General features: G+C 30.0%; 1 protein-coding gene across 2 annotated transcripts in view; it reads left to right on the top strand.

Annotated features, from left to right (window-relative positions):
• The window catches only part of TECRL (trans-2,3-enoyl-CoA reductase like), a 110,069-nt gene that overhangs the window by 79,202 nt on the left and 11,721 nt on the right, over positions 1-19,146 (top strand). For both annotated transcript variants that reach the window (XM_036853920.1, XM_036853922.1), the window contains exons 6-9: positions 425-530; positions 1,781-1,853; positions 7,460-7,503; positions 17,768-17,825. In XM_036853920.1, coding sequence (XP_036709815.1) covers positions 425-530; positions 1,781-1,853; positions 7,460-7,503; positions 17,768-17,825 — 281 coding nt within the window. The remainder of the gene's footprint in view (positions 1-424; positions 531-1,780; positions 1,854-7,459; positions 7,504-17,767; positions 17,826-19,146) is intronic.

A 19,146-nucleotide genomic window follows, 5' to 3' on the forward strand; every position in this document is an offset into this window, starting at 1 on the left:
TTCACTTTGCTATACAGCAGAAACTAACACAACATTGTAAATCAACTATGCTCCAGTAAAAATTAATTTTAAAAAAGATGTAACTTCAAAAATAAGAAAAAGGGACTTCCCTGGTGGTCCAATGGTTAAGACTTTGCCTTCCAATGTAGGGGATGTGAGTTCAATTCCTGGTCAGGGAGCTGAGATTCCACATGCCTCGAGGCCAAAAAACCAAAACATAAAGCAGAAGCAATATTGTAACAAATTCAATAAAGACTTTAAAAATGGTCCACATAAAAAAATAATAAAATAAAAAATAAAAATAAATAAGAAAAAGAAAGTTGTAGTAAACTAAAAAAAAAAAAAAATTAAAACATCTTATGTATAAGGCGACCCAGATTTTTGGAAGGGAATTTAATGTGTTTGTGTTTTATTCTCTTTCTAGCTTGGCCTGCTTCTGTCATTGTATACACTATATCCGATACCTTTTGGAAACCTTATTTGTTCACAAGGTTTCTGCAGGACATACACCTTTGAAAAATTTGATAAAGGTGGGAACTGATATGTTTTGTAATTTTAATTGTTATTGAGAAATTTTATGTATTGGATCATCTGCATCATCATTAAATCATGTTTATTTCTCTCAAGCTTAGATTTTTCTATTCAGCTGTATCAGTATATCTTAAACATTCTGCCCCTGAAATGCCATTTCCTGAGCAATCTAGTTCATTGGAGCTGCCCTCAACCAATAACATCACATAAAATATTTGGCATGACCTTACGTTACAAGTTACATACTTTTAGGCACCTTTAATTTTGGAAATACTTAGCACTGAATTCAGATTAAGTGCCACTTGAAGAGGAAGAATCTCATATATAAACCCTCTTATAAATATACATTTGTGTGATTAAAATGATGATGCTACATCCTATATTTGTGATGGGTGTCAATGTAATGACAATATCTTTGCTCTTCCCCAAAATAGTAAATACAAACGTTATTAACCATCAATTAACTATCAAGAAAACGGGAAATGTTCTGGAACATTAAAATGGAAATGTACATTAGATAACATGGTGCAATTCAGTTTTCCAATTCAAATTAAAATTTATGTTAATTTATTTTCCAATTTAAAATTTAGTTTCAGAATGAATTATTTCTTTACTAAAATATTCCTGAGTTTTAGCAAATATCTGTTTTCTAAAAATTTCAACAAGCATTCTACTGTTGTCATTATAATGAAACAGTAAACTCTAGAACTTTTACAAACCTCAAAAAATCATTTAGACTAGCTTCTCTTTTGAGAGAAGGTATTAAAATTCGTCATGTAAGATCAGCATCATAGCCAAGTGCACCTAAAACCAGGCCATTTCCCTCTATAATCAATCAAGAAACATTACTACTAATGATTAAATAATTCATTCTTTTATTCATTTACTGTTGGAAAATAGCTATTTATTATTTTTATTACTTCACTCCTATTTACTACTTGATAGACAAAAGCTATTCTTGAAAAATCTTCATACAATACATTGTTACATTTCTCTATATCCTAAATACTCGTTTATATTAACAAGTGTTGAGCAAAGAAATGCATTTTCTTAGTGATATCAAATAGGTACTTTTAAAATGCTACTTTACTGAATGAAGAAGCATTCCATTTAACTAGCTTAGAAAATTTATAACAGTTTTTATACCAAAATGCTGCAGTGTGGCATATAAATGTATGGGGTGACTTCAAATGATGCGATATATATTATATATATATATTCCCTAACTTTTATTTTGTTTTATTTGTAGAGTTGTGCCTTTTATTGGGGATTCACTTCTTGGATTGCCTACTACATTAATCACCCACGGTATACACCACCATGTATGTAGAAATTATTCTTAACTATACCCATACTAAATTGCCAACATCAAAACTCTGTTCTAAACTACACAGAGATGATGAACGACATGGAACATATAAAGGAATAAGAAAATAATGAAAAAATGTCAATTTTAAATTGCTTTCATAATACTCCATTAAATTTTTATGTAGGCTTAAAAGACCATACTTGACTGACATATTTTGATTTATTTTCTTTCCATAGAAACTCTAGCAAAAAATGTAAGTTGATTATAAACCTTCAAAATGACAGATAGTAAAATGGAAGAGGAAAGATGAAAAAGAAACATGCCATATGATCACATAATCATGTACAACCATCAGGATTTTTAAAATAAATAATTAAACTATTCTTTTAATTATAACTTCAAAAGAAAAAAATAGAGGCTTTTTTTCCTGTGGCATATTGTTCCCTATTTATAACTTTATTAAATCTTGTCCCTTGACTCAGATGAAGCAATTTAGTGAACTGCACACTGGAACCAAATCTAAATCCTCAATTCCTAATCTTGGGGGAAACATACCTGTCCTGATCAAAGAATTCCATTTCTTTTATCTTCTGTGGACCTTTCTCTTCTCAGCTTTTACTGCAGCTCACAAGGCACACACAGCAGAGCCCTAGTGTTATGTGTTGACATTTCATATTTAACTGAGAGTTATTTTTTGTGGTCTATTTCTAGTTTATAAAGTTTGAAAATAAATGGATATAAATGATGTATTCAAGCTTTATTTTAGATTTTATAAAATAACATAAACCGTAAAGACATTAAAATAAATTAATATCTTTTCTTGAAGCACTGACACAGAGAATTACATTATTCAGGGTTTTTGCCAAAATCAGCAAATCTAGTTCAGCAATCACTGTAAATGATTGCAATGTTCAGAACTTGAACTCTTCTAAATACTAACAAATTAACTATGAATATTGAAGGAGAAAATTCCCTGATCTCACAATACTCTAACTGATTTTTAAAAATATTTTAACAAAAGATGTACATTCTAACTTTAGAACATGAACAGAAAAATTTTTTAAAAGACATTTTTTATCCATAGTATGTTTAAAAAGAGGAGCCTCTGAAAAATGCTACATTCATATAACTGATACAAAATAATAGAGGTTAACGGTGTTAATATATGCAAAATATTTATGGAAAACTTATTGTTTGTCAAGAACTGCAAAATTGCTATTTCTTTTGTAATTAGAAACAATATTATTATGTAGGTGTTAATATTCCCCACTATATATTAGGAAAATAAGGTTCTGAAAGTTTAATTTTACTGTGCTTAAGACTCTTAAATGAATATGATGTAAGTAGGACTCAAATAATGTGAAAATATATAGAGCATTACAATACCTATTCCAAGTGGAGAGTGAATATCATCTACAGGCACTGCATGCTTTGCATGGCTCTGATATGCATGGATTTCAGTTTTTATGGTTTATTTAAATAATACCAGCCCCTAAAACCATGCTTCAAATTCAGTTACCACATATGCTAATTGCAATTGCACAAAGTACAAATTTTGCAGCTAGCTCTTTAGTCCACATATCACTCTATAAATAACGGATGCACATCATGGTCAGTGACATCTGATGGTGGTTGATAACTGCACATCTCTTATTCATTTCACTCACAACCAGCAAATAACTGGAACAATTGTGGAGTCTGGGAGGTCCAAGATCAAGGTGCTGGCAGATGGGGTTCCCTGGTGGGGACTCTCTTCCTGACTTGCAGATTGCTCCCTTCTGTGTGCTCACGTGGTGGAGAGAGAGAAAGCAAGCTCTCTGGCATCTCTTCTATTAAGGACACTAATTCCCATCAAAAGGGCCTTAACCTCATGACCTCATCTAAACTTAATTACTTCCCCAAAGCTCCATCTCTAAACACCATTATATTGAAGGTTGTGGTTTCAACATCTAAATGTTGGGAGGCACCATTCAGTCTATAGCAATAGTGGTGGGGGGCCTAGGATAATTAGCCCACATTGCAGGCAAATAATGGGATCTAATTTGTCATGTGATTATGACATTTGTTAGGTTTTATTTTTTCCTTAGAATTTCACTTTTCTGCTAAATGCTACAAAAAGTTCGAACCTTGCATTCACTATCTCTGCCTAAGATTTTTAAAGATTGTTCTTCTCCTTTTATAACTCTTTGATTAGAATTTATAGATTAAAATTTTTGATTATATATTAGATTGTAAATGCTGTTCTTTCAAAGTAGAACTAGTACAAACTACACTATCTTTATTTTTTTAATTAATTTTATTGAAGTATAGTTGATTTACAATGTTGTGTTAGTTTCCGCTGTGCAGCAAAGTGAATCAGTTATACATATACCTGTATCCACACTTTTTTAGATTCTATTCCCTTATAGGTCATTACAGAGTATTGAGTAGAATTCCCTGTGCTATACAGTATGTTCTTATTAGTTATGTATTTTATATATAGTAGTGTATACATGTCAATCCCAATCTCCCAATTTATCCCTCCCCCCATTCCCCCTAGGTAACCATAAGTATGTTTTCTACATCTGTGACTCTATATCTGTTTTGTAAATAGGCTTATATGTGGAATCCAAAAAGAAAAAAAAAAGGTACAAACTACATTATCTTTAGATGAGATGAACTAAACCTGAAAACATAGATAAGTACAAAAATTTTTAAACAAAAATTTTAAAACTAGATACTTAAAAACCTATTCCTAAATAACTATTGAATCTAAAAGTAAAAATACTAACATTACAGCAAAGACTATGACAAAGTGACAAAAGAGTAAACAGTACACATCAAAGCTTTTTTAGCCAAGTAGTTATAATCTTATTAAATAATCATATTTAAGGAAAATGAAACAAACATACTAATTAAACAAGTTAAAAATTCCTTTATATTAAAACACTGTACTCAAACTATATGCTGCGTTAAATTCAGGTACTTAAGAGTTGTAGAATAGTTGAGCCAATTTTTAAATTATTTCCCTTGAAAATTTTCTTTAAAACCTGAATGCTTACAATGTAATCTTCCTTCATTTCATCCTCACAATTAGAAGAAAGAAAGAAACAGTGGTTGTATTTTTTATGTGTGTTTAATTTTTTCATCATATTTTTCTGTGCTTTCACTTTGTATATGTTCTCTTGACTTACATACTCAAGTGTTTAATTCAGGATATTTTGTCCTTACTACAGATATGATAATTAATTTTCCGTTATTTTTATGTTGTCATAATTTACATTGTGCTTTGCCCTTTACATCAACTGGGTTTTTTTTTCACCTCTTTCTGTATTCTCTGCACTAACAGTTTCACATTTTTTATAGCCCTATTCTCAACAGATTTGACTGCACAAAATAAATAGCATCTGCACATTTACACACACAAAGTACTTAAATGAAAAACAACATATTGGTATGTATTTCCAACACATATACCATTAGGGAGGTCACTTTACATACTTGAACAATATTTAAAATAAATAATAAAAATATATTATCATAATTGGACTGCCCAATGGCAAGAATATTCCATTAACCATAAACTGGAATGCATATGTTCAGGAAGTTTAATAGAAAAATATTTAGTATCAAAAACATTCAAGGAAAAATGACCTACATTTTTGCCTATCTAAATGTGAAATATTATACAAATTATAAAAACATTATAGAAAGTTTTAATGGTGTCTAACATTTTTTTCTAGAAAGTTTGTTTCAAATTATATTATCTGCAACTTTTTTTGGAAATAAATATAAAAATACTTTAAAATTACACTCTTTGGCCCAGTACCTTTTTATCACATCATTATTTATTCTCACTAAACAATGAAAACAAGGCATATCTTCACAGTCTTGATGCATGAAATGTTCTGAACCCTCTCATCCTTGTGTTAATATCTATTCATCTTTTTAGATAAAAGTTCAGTCATGTACTCAAAGTTCTCCCTGATCTCCCTGATTACAACAAATCCTTCTTTTTAGCTCTTATATTAAATATTGCATAGATCCTTCTCAGTAACACATTAAAGTTGCATGCTTCCATTTGTTAGCATGTGATGAGTATTTGTTTCCGTGTCAGAAAATAATTTCTATTAAGATAAGGGTTGCATTTGTGTTTATTTATAATTAATTTCTCCACAATCACACAGCCTGCCATATAAATTTCTAAAAACTGGTGTTGAATTAGTGAAGTTTAGTCTAGTAGTAGATACAAATTTTTAAAAATTATGGTCTATAGGGATGAATATCAGCTAATTATTATGATTTAGCTAGAGAAAAATGTTTAATTATATGGCAAAACATATATAACATAATATTAAGGGAATAAGTGATTATAAAATAATTCTATCAAATATGGTAAAAGTATATAACAAATATGTATATTTCCAAAGGGAAAAATCTGAATATTAACTGCTTTTCCATGGATGAATTTTGTTTTCCCTTTATGCTTTTATCTCTTTCAAAAATGTGTCCATTAATATATTTTATTTTATAATAATATATATGTACTTTATAAAAACAAAACTTCCAATACATGTACATGTTTTACATATATCTATGCATAAATACTTATATAAAATTTAACTGTATTACCCTCTTAAGTTTCTAGCCCATGGAAATAGAACTTAAATAAAAGATTTATATGGAAAGATGTTTGAAACAGTACTGTCTATTATTTATAAAATTAAAGTAATTCTAATTATGCAGCAATTGGATAATATTTAATGTTTTCAGACTAGCCACATTATACATTATGATGTAGTTTCTACCATACCTTTGACAACGAATATTTAATAATATCGTAAAAGTCTTTAAATATATTCTTACGTTAAAAACCCGATTCAAAATGAGTAATTATATTAATTTTTATTTGTAGATGTGTTTATATAAATAAATGCAATTTACATAAAACTAGAAGAAATGCAACTGTTAATACAGATAATGAGCTTATTAGATAATTTTATTTTTCATTATTTTTGTATATTCCAAATTCTCCACTATAAACAAGGTGAATTTAGAACTCTGTTTCAAATTCCATTTTGTTCATTACTCTTTATATGATTTGGCAAGTTATATAAAGTATAATTTTTTACTGTAAGGTGAGAACAATAATATTTGCTTCATGTGTTTGTTTTTATGATGAAAATATATAAAACACTTAAAATATTGCCTGTTGCAAAACATCAATGCAAAAATAAAAATTACTATTATTAGCATTTTTCTTTCTATTGTTGAACATTAAAAAAGAAGAGACATTATTGAGTGCAATTACACACTAGGTCATACTAATATGCTTTTAAAATGACGAACAAGGTAAATTAAATCTGCTTTCAAAGAGTTTACTAATAAAAATTATAGACTCCATTTACATTCTAAATATCATTAGGTCACTGGAAGAAAAGTATATATAGAAAGCAAAATACTGTCATCTCTTTAGATTGCAAAAGTATCATTCCAAAAGGTCAGATAGTACATATCACATATCACATAGTACTTTTTATTAGAGGGTAGTGATATCCAATAAATCTTTCCTGAATTATATCTATAGCTTACCAATCCAAAAAAATGAGTGTTTACATAACATCTTCTTCTGCTTTCTAGCATTTGGAAACAGGCAAGTCACAGTATCTGCTATCAATTTTCTGGTATGTATTATTTATATTATTTGCTATTCATGCTCTAATTGTGACATTATTAAGCATTCAAATAGATTGCATTTAAGGATTTGTCATGTAGAAAATATGGTTTACTTTTATATTATATACATAATGGCATTAAATGAAATAAATCAAATAACTTCCCATAATCAAGTCATTAGCTCTCTAAATCTTTTCATCAAAATGTTCTACTCATCTATAAAGGATGATTAGAATTATTTGAAATATAGTAAAATTTGGGGGAAAAATTAAACTTAGTAATTCTTCCAGTTGTCTGCACATTTACCAACTTACAAACTGCTAAGAGCAGAAAGTTTTACAAGTCTACATGATGATTATCCAGAAAACTTTGGTGTAATTGTTAAGTAATTCTGAATGAAAACAAAGTCTACTTTTGTGAATGAAACAGGGCTCTATACTAATTGTCCTCAGTCCAGTTCTTTAGATCATTCTATTTAACTTCACATATGCATTGTCTGAATCTGATACAAACCAATCTGACTACAAAAGATTCTTTATTATTTCTGAAATGCATTAATTATTTTTTTAGATATATATTTAGCTCCACATGCCATATAACTCCATGATTTCATTCTTTAGTCGTGTTTTCCCTCATTCTTGCCCTTGATAGATTAACTCCCACTATTCCTGTCCCTGATACATTGATAAGCACCCATGATTCACGTACATGACAAGATCCTTTGTGAAGTTTGTACTGAACAACTTATATCCCACCATTTCATACAAGGAACAAATTATACACTACACTTCGTAAAAAGCTCTCATATGAACCTTTATGTGTATGTGTGTGTATATACACATAGATATATATGTATATAGAATTAATAATTTAGTTAATAACATCCACTACTGTGTTGGCTGTGAGAGGGGCAGGTTATGCTTTTATCTTTTTAGCACCTAGTATTGTACAAGTGTACTCACCACTTGCTTGAATAAATTACAAATTATTTTATTTAGAATTTTAAAGCAAATAGTTTGTAAATATATCACTGCCTTTTAATTTTCCATGTGTGTATACTGTTTATAGTCAGCAATCTTGCAATTCATTTATTTTGATGCCTTCATTGTTAACCTATGTTGAACCAAGTCTAATGTTCTCTGTATGTTAACTACTCACTAAATGTGAGCAAATGGAAGAATATATTGATGAGTGAACAAAATAATAACCACACACTTGGTATTTATTCAGATATGTATTTAGATTAATATCTGATTGTTTTATTTTTCCTCCTTAAGATATCTCCTACTTTTTTTTGCAACTCATTTACTGTCATTTATTTCATTGTAAATATTTACACAGCTCCCATTTTAAATAATATTCTTGATTTCTTCCCTTTTTTCAAATGTGATACGGTTATAAATCCATGGCTCTGGTGTGAAAGAAAAATTTTAAGAAAAATTGTAACTTTTTAAAACACTATATGTCATAATAGTTATAATATTTTTCTTAAAAAGTGAAAAGAGACATAACTGGAAATAATCAAAATTCGAATAGTTGGTTATGTACACTTTCCCCTAAAGATTTTTTAAAACTCTGCCCTTTTTATTAACATACTAGTTCTTCCTCCTCATACATGCCTTTATTAGTCAGTGCTATTTTATACATTATCCACTGGAAAACATTTATTAAATAATAACAAGAAGAATTAGGCAAATAGGAAAACTTTATCACAGTTGCTGTCTTATAGGAGCCAAGGCACCATACTACACAAATACCAATTAATAGTAGCATAGACTATGTCCAATACAGACGTACTAGGTAAATGTAATAACTTTAATTCCACATTTCAAAGCAACATAAGTTCCACTGTGGCTCTGTTAAAATTGTAAATTGTGATGACAAATATAAAAGGTCTCTTAGCATAACCCTCCCAGACTTCAGACAAGACTACAAAGCTACAGTAATCAAAACAGCATGGTACTGGCACAAAAACAGATATATGGATCAATGGAACAGAACAGAGAGCCCAGAAATAAGCTCCCACACCTACAGTCAATTAATCTTCGACAAAGGAGGCAAGAATGTATAATAGAGAAAAGAAAGTCTCTTTGGCAACTGGTGTTGGGAAAGCTGGACAGCGTCATGTAAATCATTGTAGTTAGAACACTCCCTCACACCACACACAAAAATAAACTCAAAATGGCTTTAAGACTTAAATATAAGACATGACACCACAAGACTCCTAGAAGAGAACATAGGCAAAAGATTCTCTGACATAATGCGTAGCAAAGTTTTCTTAGGTCAGTCTCCCAAGGCAGTAGAAATAAAAGCAAGAATAAACAAATAGGACCTAATCAAATTTATAGGCTTTTGCACAGTGAAGGAAACTATAAACAAATGAAAAGACAACCTATGTTCAGGGAGAAAATATTTGCAAACGATGCAACAGACAAGGGCTTAATTTCCAAGATATACAAACAGCTCATACAACTCAATAACAACAACAACAAAAACAAAAAACAATCCAATCAAAAAATGGGCAGAAGACCTAAATAGACATTTCTCCAAAGAAGACATACGGATGGCCAATAAGCACATAAAAAGATGCTCAACATTGCTAATTATTAAAGAAACGCAAATGAAAACTACAATTATGTATCACCTCACACCATTCAGAATGGCAATCATTCAAAAGTCTACAAGTAACAAATGTTGGAGATGGTGTAGAGAAAAGGGAACCCTCCTACACTGTTGGTAGGAATGTAAAGTAGTGCAGCCACTATGGAAAACAGTATGGAGGTTCCTTAAAAAACTAAAAATAGAGGTACCATATGATCCAACAATGCCACTCCTGGGCATGTATCTGGAGAAAACTCTAATTCAAAATGATACATGCACCCAATGTTCACAGTGGCACTATTTACAATAGCTAAGACATGGAAGCAACCTAAGTGTCTATTGACAGATAAATGGATAACAAAGATGTGGTATATATAATGGAATATCACTCAGTCATTAAAAATAAAATAGTGCCATTTGCAGCAACATGGATGGACCTAGAGATTATCATACTAAGTGAAGTAAGTTAGACAGAGAAAGACAAATATCACATGATATCACTTTTATGTGGAATCTAAAATATGATACAAAATGGAAACAGACTCACAGACATAGAAAACAAACTTAGGGTTACAAAAGGGGAGAGTGGGGTGGGGGAAGGGATAAATTAGGAGCTTGGGATTGGCAGATGCAAGCTATTGTGTACAAAATAGATAAACTACAAGGCCCTAATGTATGGCATAGGGAAATATATTCAATATCTTGTAATAAACTATAATGGAAAAGAATAAAAATAAGTAAATAAAATAAAAAGGCCTGCTAATCCTGGAACTTCTTAATGTAGGCAAGACACATTGAACTTTTACTAATAAAATATGATAGTAAGATATGAATTTTAGGAAATTTATTCTAATACAGAATATAACAACTACTGAGTTTATTGAGCTTGTATATAATCACCTGAATTGAAGATTCCTACCATATTATTATGAGCATAACACCCTATAGTTCAAGGTTAAATTTTTCATTCATAATAACTGAAAACATATGTGTGAGTTTCAGGTTTATCACAAATACATATGTGCAAACAGTTTAGAAAGAATAAGCAAACTGTTTTTAAGTCCAATCTATTTTAAATTATTTTATATTAAAATTACCAGTATATAGTAGAATCAATTATATAGAAGAAACAAAGGGGAAATTTGTGGGTCAATCTTGTATAATATAAAATTCAACCAGAAAATGTGTATCCTATTTGCAAGTGCTAATGTTTTTGCTAATAAAATGTTATGTTTGCAAAACATCATGTTCTTCATTTATTGATCTATACACTCTTTCAACACAGAAGAAGAAAAGTATTATTCATTAAAGTTGGTTTAGCTTCTGTAGTTATGTAGAGCCAGATTACCACTTGGTAAGAAGAAAATATGTTAGAACTGTGTTGAATATGATTATAGTTAATTATTAATGGATGAATCATCCCTTTTGCGGACTAACCATTAACAGTTATAACTTTTTCTTCTACTCCCTCCATTTTCTTTCTACTAATATTCTGATTTCCCTAATACACTAAATAAAATATGTCAAGCAAAACAGGACACTTCACAATGTGTACATAATATATTCCAAAATTAGGTAATGATTCTTTGTGGAAAATCTTTGATTTTGGTGAGTTTTGACATGTTTAAACTATGTTCTAAGAAGTGTTTTATCACCTCTCCTTTTGTATAAATTCTTTTTGACTTTCAACACAATTTACTTCCCTTGAATATATTCTGGTATCACAAAATCTACAAGGAAAAAGTCAAATATATGCAACTCTATAAGCACTTTAGAATATCTCTCTCTAAAACTTTTAGATGTAATTTTGATTTTCTGCTGCAAATATTGTTGAGACACACTATAATCCAGGCTCTTCATATTTCTATGACCCCCCTAATTATCCTCTGAACCCAACTTCATCAACAAAACACCAAAATTACCATTGCAAAACAATATATATTCTACATAAATAATAATTCTGTTTCCTTTATCCACTCTTTCTTTCAACTTTATTTTTGCTCTCCAGAAGCAATTGACTGTCAATTCTTTGTACATTGAGCATTACATCAGAAAAGAAATTTTTTTTCTTGCTTTTCGTACTGTCTTCAATAATGTACAAAATGGGAGGAATAGATAATAATGCATAAGACATGGTTTGAAAAGTGGTGACATTAATTTTTCTCCCTGGTTTTACCTCTGTGCCCTCATTCTCACAATTAGTTATTCACTCATTTAGGTTGAGTTTGTTTTCTCATTATTAAAATGCAAATAGTCTTGGAGAAATAATAAATTAGGCTCTTATCAAGAAGTCACACCTGCTCTGGTAGCATTTAGCTGAAAAGGACATTGTACATAGCACAATTATTTTTGATTAGGGGAGAGGATTGTGGGAATGATATATCATAGCTTTTAATAAGGGTGGAGGAGAGTGGGGCCCTGCTGTGGAAACCACAGAAAGGCTAGTGAAGTGCTTGTGAGTATTTAGTATTTGTGGATGAGATGAATGAAGGGAAAAAAAAATGTACCAAAGTTAAATATTTTCAGCAGTTTGCTCAGATTTGGTCATGACAATTTTTTTCTGATCCTCTGCCAACTCTTGAGAGATACCAATAAAATGATTTACATTTACTCCTTACTGCAGACTTAAAATCTAGGACTATGTTTTCTCATCATTTTCACTTCTTCTCAAAGCCCCTGAAATATCTGACATAAATAATAACATAAATAGGAATCAACATTTATACCTAAATTTGAACTCACTTCTTCTTAGATAACTTATTTACAAAACTAGTTTTAAGAAATTAATGATATAAAATTAATACATATTATATTTTGCTATTTCATTATAATTTGTTATAATTATTGTTGTTTTTCAGCTAAAACTGACTTACTCTTAATTATAGTAATGATTTAAAATAAAATCAGCAGTTACTATAACCATAAAAATTGTCATCTTGATATATAATTATCAAAATATATAATTATAAATTATATATAAATATATAATATCAAAGCTAATGTAAAAGAATCCCCAAAATAATGACAAGTGTTTTAACAATAATTAACTACATAGTATATATTTATTTTTTTAAATAATATTTATTTTTAAAATTCTACTCTATTGTGTTATTCTTATACTATATTGTTATGCTATATGTGCACACTCTTATGTTATACAATATTTCATGAAAGCTCTATGGATTAAAAAAATTCAGATAGCCCCAAAATTGTGGTAATGAGATGGATCAGAGAAATAAAATAAACTATTTTTAAACATTAAATCAATTCCAAAATCAGACTTCGAGTTGCAATTTATGAGTGAAAATATCCTCTCCTATAGCAAAGTTTAGGCAATAAAATATTAGTCTCATGCAAAAAATAAATTACTAAAGAACTAGTAAAATTTATCATTCATATCATACAATAATATAAATATGATGTCTGAAATTTTATTTAAAATCCTTCAGCTTTTCATTTTCAAAAGTATATTGGTTAAAGCAAAGAAAATACAATGGAGCAAAGACAGTCATAAGTGGTGCTGAAATGACTAGACATTTACATGCCAAAAAAAAAAAAAATCTAGACCTAGAAATTAACACTCAACACAAAAATTGACTCAAAATGGATCACAGACCTAAATGTGAAACACAAAACTATAACATCCTTAGAAGATAACATAGGAGAAAACCTAGATGACTTTAGGTATAGCAATGACTTTTTAAATACAACACCAAAACACAATCCATGAAAGCAATAAGTGGCAAGCTAATTTATTAAAATGTAACACTGCTTTGCAAAGACAATGTCAAGAGAATGAGAAGACAAGCATAGACTGGGAAAATAATTTGCAAAAGACATGTCTGATGAAATACTGTTATCCAAAATATTTTTTTAAAAAACCTCTTAAAACTCAACAATAAGACAAACAACTTGATTAAAAAATTGACCAAGACCTTAACCAATACTTCACAAAAGAAGATATACAGATGGAAAATAAGCATATGAAAAGATGCTCCACATCATTTGTCATCAGGGAAATGCAAATTAAGACAACAACATGATACCACTATACACCTATAGAATAGCCAAAATCCAAAACACTGATGACACCAAATGCTGGTGCGGATGCGGAGCAATGAGAACTATCATTCACTGCTGATGAGAATGGCACAGCCATTTTAAAAAGACTGACATTTCTTACAAAACTAAACTTACTCTTACATGTGACCCAGCAATCATGCTCCTTAGTATTACCCAGAGGAGTTGAAAACGTATGTCTATACAAAACCTTGCACAGAGATGTTTACAGCAGCTTTATTCATAATTGGCAAAATTTGGAAGCAGTAAAGATATCCTTCAGTAGGTGAATGGATAAATAAACTGTGGTATATCCAGACAATGGGAGAGTATTCAGTGTTAAAAAAAAAAAGAGCTATCAATCCATGAAAAAAACATGGAGGAACCTTAAATGTATATTTAAACCAATCTAAAAAGCTTATATACTATATGATTCCAACTCTATGATATTCTGGAATAGCCAAAGCTCTGGTGACAGTAAAAAAAAATCAGTGGTTTCCAGAAGTTGGAGGAAAAAGGATGAACAGGAGGAGTACAGAGGATTTTTAGGGCAGTGACAATACTCTGTATGATACCATAATGATGGATAAATGTCATACATTTGTCCAAACATAGAATGTTTCACACCAAGCAAACTGTAATGTAAACTGTGCACATCGGTTGATAATGATGTGTCAATGTAGGTTCATCAAATGTAACAAATGTACCAGTCTGGTGGTGGGTGTTGATAATGAAGGAGGTTATGCATGTATTGGCAGGGAGTCTGTAAGAAATCTCTGTTAACTTCTCCTCAATTTTGCTGTGTACTTCACACTGCTCTAAAAAAATTGTCTTAATGAAAAATAATCATAGGTTGGTATTCATGTACTTTCTGTTAAACCAATAATTAATATATTGAATATATTTCTTCTGAAACACATGTATATTATCCTTTTTAAAAAATGGAATCACATATAAGTGGGTTTCATAATAAAAGAGTAGAGATTAGGAATTAGAATAAAGTTCTATAATTTTATGATCATAGTAATATAAATTATCATAAGTTATGACTTAATGAATGCTGAGACAGTATAATATTGGCTTATGTTATCAAATAGTATTTCAGTGTGTGTGATATACCTTATCCCTTAAAGTAGAAACTAACTCTCCAAAAAGAAAAAAGAAAAGAAACTAACTTCCCAAGATCAGAAGAGTTGATATATTTTACAGGTGAAACTTTTTGTAATTATATATTTAGCCTAGATTTTCCTTATTCTTGAAATATTTACTAAGGTAAAATAAATATAACAAAATTATAATTATTGTTATTATCATTATTATAGAGAAAAGATAGCTGAAACTCAAGCTTAAGAGTGTTAGAAATATTTTAGCAGATTCTGTTTCATATAAATTAGTAAAATGATTATCACATTGCTTAAATGATAAAGTTATAAGATATTAGAACTGCCAATAATTAATAATAATGCATATAAAAATGTAGGGATAACATATGCAGAAAAAAGATAGATTATGGTCATCCTCTAAAAATATTATGAGATCATAGAATAAAGGTTACTTGTTTTTGCTGTGGAAACTAAAAGTATTTTACTCTGATAATATGACAGCCTGACTACTTGATTGACGGCTACAAATTCTATATTAGGGCATTTGTCTGCTGTTGTTTGTTTTTCTATAGACACATCATTTTCACTATTTAAAGCAGAGAATGCTTAACATGATGAAACTTGTTAGGAAGAGCAAGATATATATCTCCCTGCAAGTTGGTCTCCCTGGAACCTTTGTTTTGGTCATTGGCCACTGGCATCTTTGCCACAATGCCAACATGATATGACTGAGGCACAATACAGTCATCTCCCCTTATCTGTGGGGGATACATTCCAAGGCTCTCATTGAATGTCTGAAACCTCATATAGTACTGAACCCTATATATATCATGTATTTTTTCTTAACATACATACCTATGGCTAAGTTTAATTTATAAATTAAGCACAGCAAGAGAATGTCAGAACAGATTAGAATGGCCTGAGATTTCATCATGCTGCTCAGCATGGTGGGCAATTTAAAACATATAAATTAATTTCTGTAATTTTCCATTTAATATTTTTGGACCTCAATTGACTGTGGGTAACTGAAACCACAGAAAGTGAAACTGCAGATAAGGGGGAGGGGCTACTGTGCCTAGTAGTAAACAATAAGAATCTTACTGCTGAAATTTTATATATTCTGATCCAATCATGTCTTTCAATCTGCAAACAGTGGAATTTAATCAGGAATATTTTCAGAAAAATCTGTGGAGTACAATGTGATGCATGATATGTCACTTCTAATATATTAACCAAAGTCCTTTGTGGTTTATTAAAATTTAACATTCCCCACATTGTACATTGTTAAATGTTCAGGTGTACTGATTAAAAATAAAATTGTAATCTCAATGAACTGAGAGTACAAAGGGTGCTGAAAGAAGTAAAAATGTTTTCATTACATTCTGAATCAAAACATTTTTTAAATGATGATTTTTTCCATGTAAAAACTGTGATTTTTTTCAATTCTGTTAGCTGGAAATTTCACATTTCTTATTTATCCACCTAATGATAACTCTGAAGAAGAGAGTGGACTATTGAATGACTTTTCAAATGAATGCTAGTGTGAAGCAACAAGTAGTCAATAAAGTTTTTATAAAATCAAGCACAAATGTGGTAAAAAGAAAAATAGCATAACATTTACTATCTTAACCATTTTTAGTGTACAGTTCAGTAGTGTTATGTATATTCATACTGTTGTGTGATAGCAATTTTAAAATCTAGACCATCTTGTTCTTCACAACTAAAGCAATTTTGATAATATCTGTGGGTTGCTTATATTTTGGATAGCATAACCTGCTATTAATAACGTAGTATGTATATATTGAATACATACTTTGCATTAAATCAGGTAAGGTGTATATGACAGACAAAGGAAACAGTCCTATCTTCAGAGGCTACATGTTGCAAATTCAAACAGTATTAGCCCAGGAGATATTGTTAACCCTGAAGCTTCTTAGAGGTTCATAGTGGTCTACTAAACAGGGACAACTAGTGGAGTGTACATGATTAAGAGGTCAGGTGACAGACAAGCAACAAGTGACTTTGTGGGGCAGTACTGCTTACAATACATTTTCTAAACTGAGCTGAAAGCAGTCAGGAACCATACTACTACCCTTGCAGTGGAAGGGTTGCTACTGTGTTAGTAAACCTGGAATATATAAACCTATGCCAAATCTATCTTCAGTGATATGGCTTGTCTCTTCATGCTGTGAAAATTTACCTATTGTATCAAATACAAAGCAGATAATCAACAGGACCTGATTAACAAGGCAATTTGAACATAACTATCAAAAGGGATCAAGAATACCTTCAAAATCTCTACCTCAATGTGACTCATTCCTTTGATTCTACATATGTCCACAACAGCTTCTTTCATTGTTAAAATACAAAATTTCTTCTTACAATTAGAGTAATAGTATATTTTTGGATCTTTAGAATCAATATATTACATGGATATTTGTATATCTGAAAATGTATTTTTAAGAGAGACCCAAGTATATCACGCTGAAAAGGTTGAAATGTTTTGCAGATTTGTGAAGCTGGAAATCATTTCATCAATGTAGTGTTGGCTCATCCCAATCACACAGGTTAGTCACTTTTTTAAATCTCCTCTAGAGTGAATTATGCTAATTGTTATTTTTTAAAGCAATAGTTGGAAACATTTAAGATTAGTATTCCCCAATTATTGCCCTTTTATGCCTAAGTTTTCAAAATATTTGAACTATATTATATTCCCTAATTATGGTTTCTCTAAAGTGAAGTGTGCATGTACAAACACATACACACACACACACAATCTCTCGCTCTCATTTAAATATATGCAGAAACAAACATGATTAAGAAGTAAAGAAGTATGAAATCCTTTGATGAATATCCACATTTCTTAGCTTAATTTTCAATTCTTCATCTAATTTGCACAGTATGTTACAATCCCACTGTATTTCAAATGACTTCTTAAACTTTTTCTAATAAAAGTGAATTTTCTCTGACAAATTCAATGGCAGCTAAATAGCAATGTTTGGGAGAACATTTTGAATTTACTGGTTTGCCAAAAGATTTGAAAAAATTTACAGTGTCTATATAATTTAAAGGTATTTTTGGTAAATCAATACTCTCATTCAGGTTAAATTATAGGTAGGGATTCACAATGGCTTATTGTACATTGTACATAATTTAACTGTAATTTCCAATAGCAATGGTCAACATTTGGATTTCATGTTTTTATCAATTTAGTTGCAAATATAAAGTTGTGTCTGTCTCTTCAAGTTTGTTTTAACATCTACCTGAATTTCTTAACATTTTCTTGTCTTAAACAGTTCTGGCAGGCTGGGGAAATATATGAAACACTTTCCAGAATACTTTTTCCTATAATACATAAAATTACAAAAGAAATTTATTATATTAGAATATTTGTGAACACATAAAAAGCTGTAATATATATAATAACATAAATGTTTTGATTCTTACATTACATAACACTTTGATCAGTACCATATTGATGACCATAAATTATATATATGGAAATCTAAAACAACTGTAATATTATTTGAAAATATCTCTGCCTGAAAAAAATTAACAGAATAATGCAAATAGTATTGTGTTTTGTTGTCTGCATTTGTACTGAAGTAAATCTTACATTTTATTAAGAGGTTAAATGCCATTTTTATCTAATCCAAATTCATAGATCTACTGATTTCTCTTTGGAAGTATGTGAAGCCCAGATGAAAAACTTCTGATAGTCTGATTTTTTTAAGTATAGAAGCAGAACACAATACAATTTTATAAAAATGCTAACATTGACAAAGTTATGAGTATCACAACTTTTAGTCTTGACCCTGACCCTCCAACAATGTGACTTTGCTCAAGTTTCTTCATCTATCTGGAATACGCAGTCATTATTTGAAAATG

Source organism: Balaenoptera musculus, chromosome 5 (genome assembly GCF_009873245.2).
Source record: "Balaenoptera musculus isolate JJ_BM4_2016_0621 chromosome 5, mBalMus1.pri.v3, whole genome shotgun sequence".
Classification (NCBI taxonomy): Eukaryota; Metazoa; Chordata; class Mammalia; order Artiodactyla; family Balaenopteridae; genus Balaenoptera; species Balaenoptera musculus.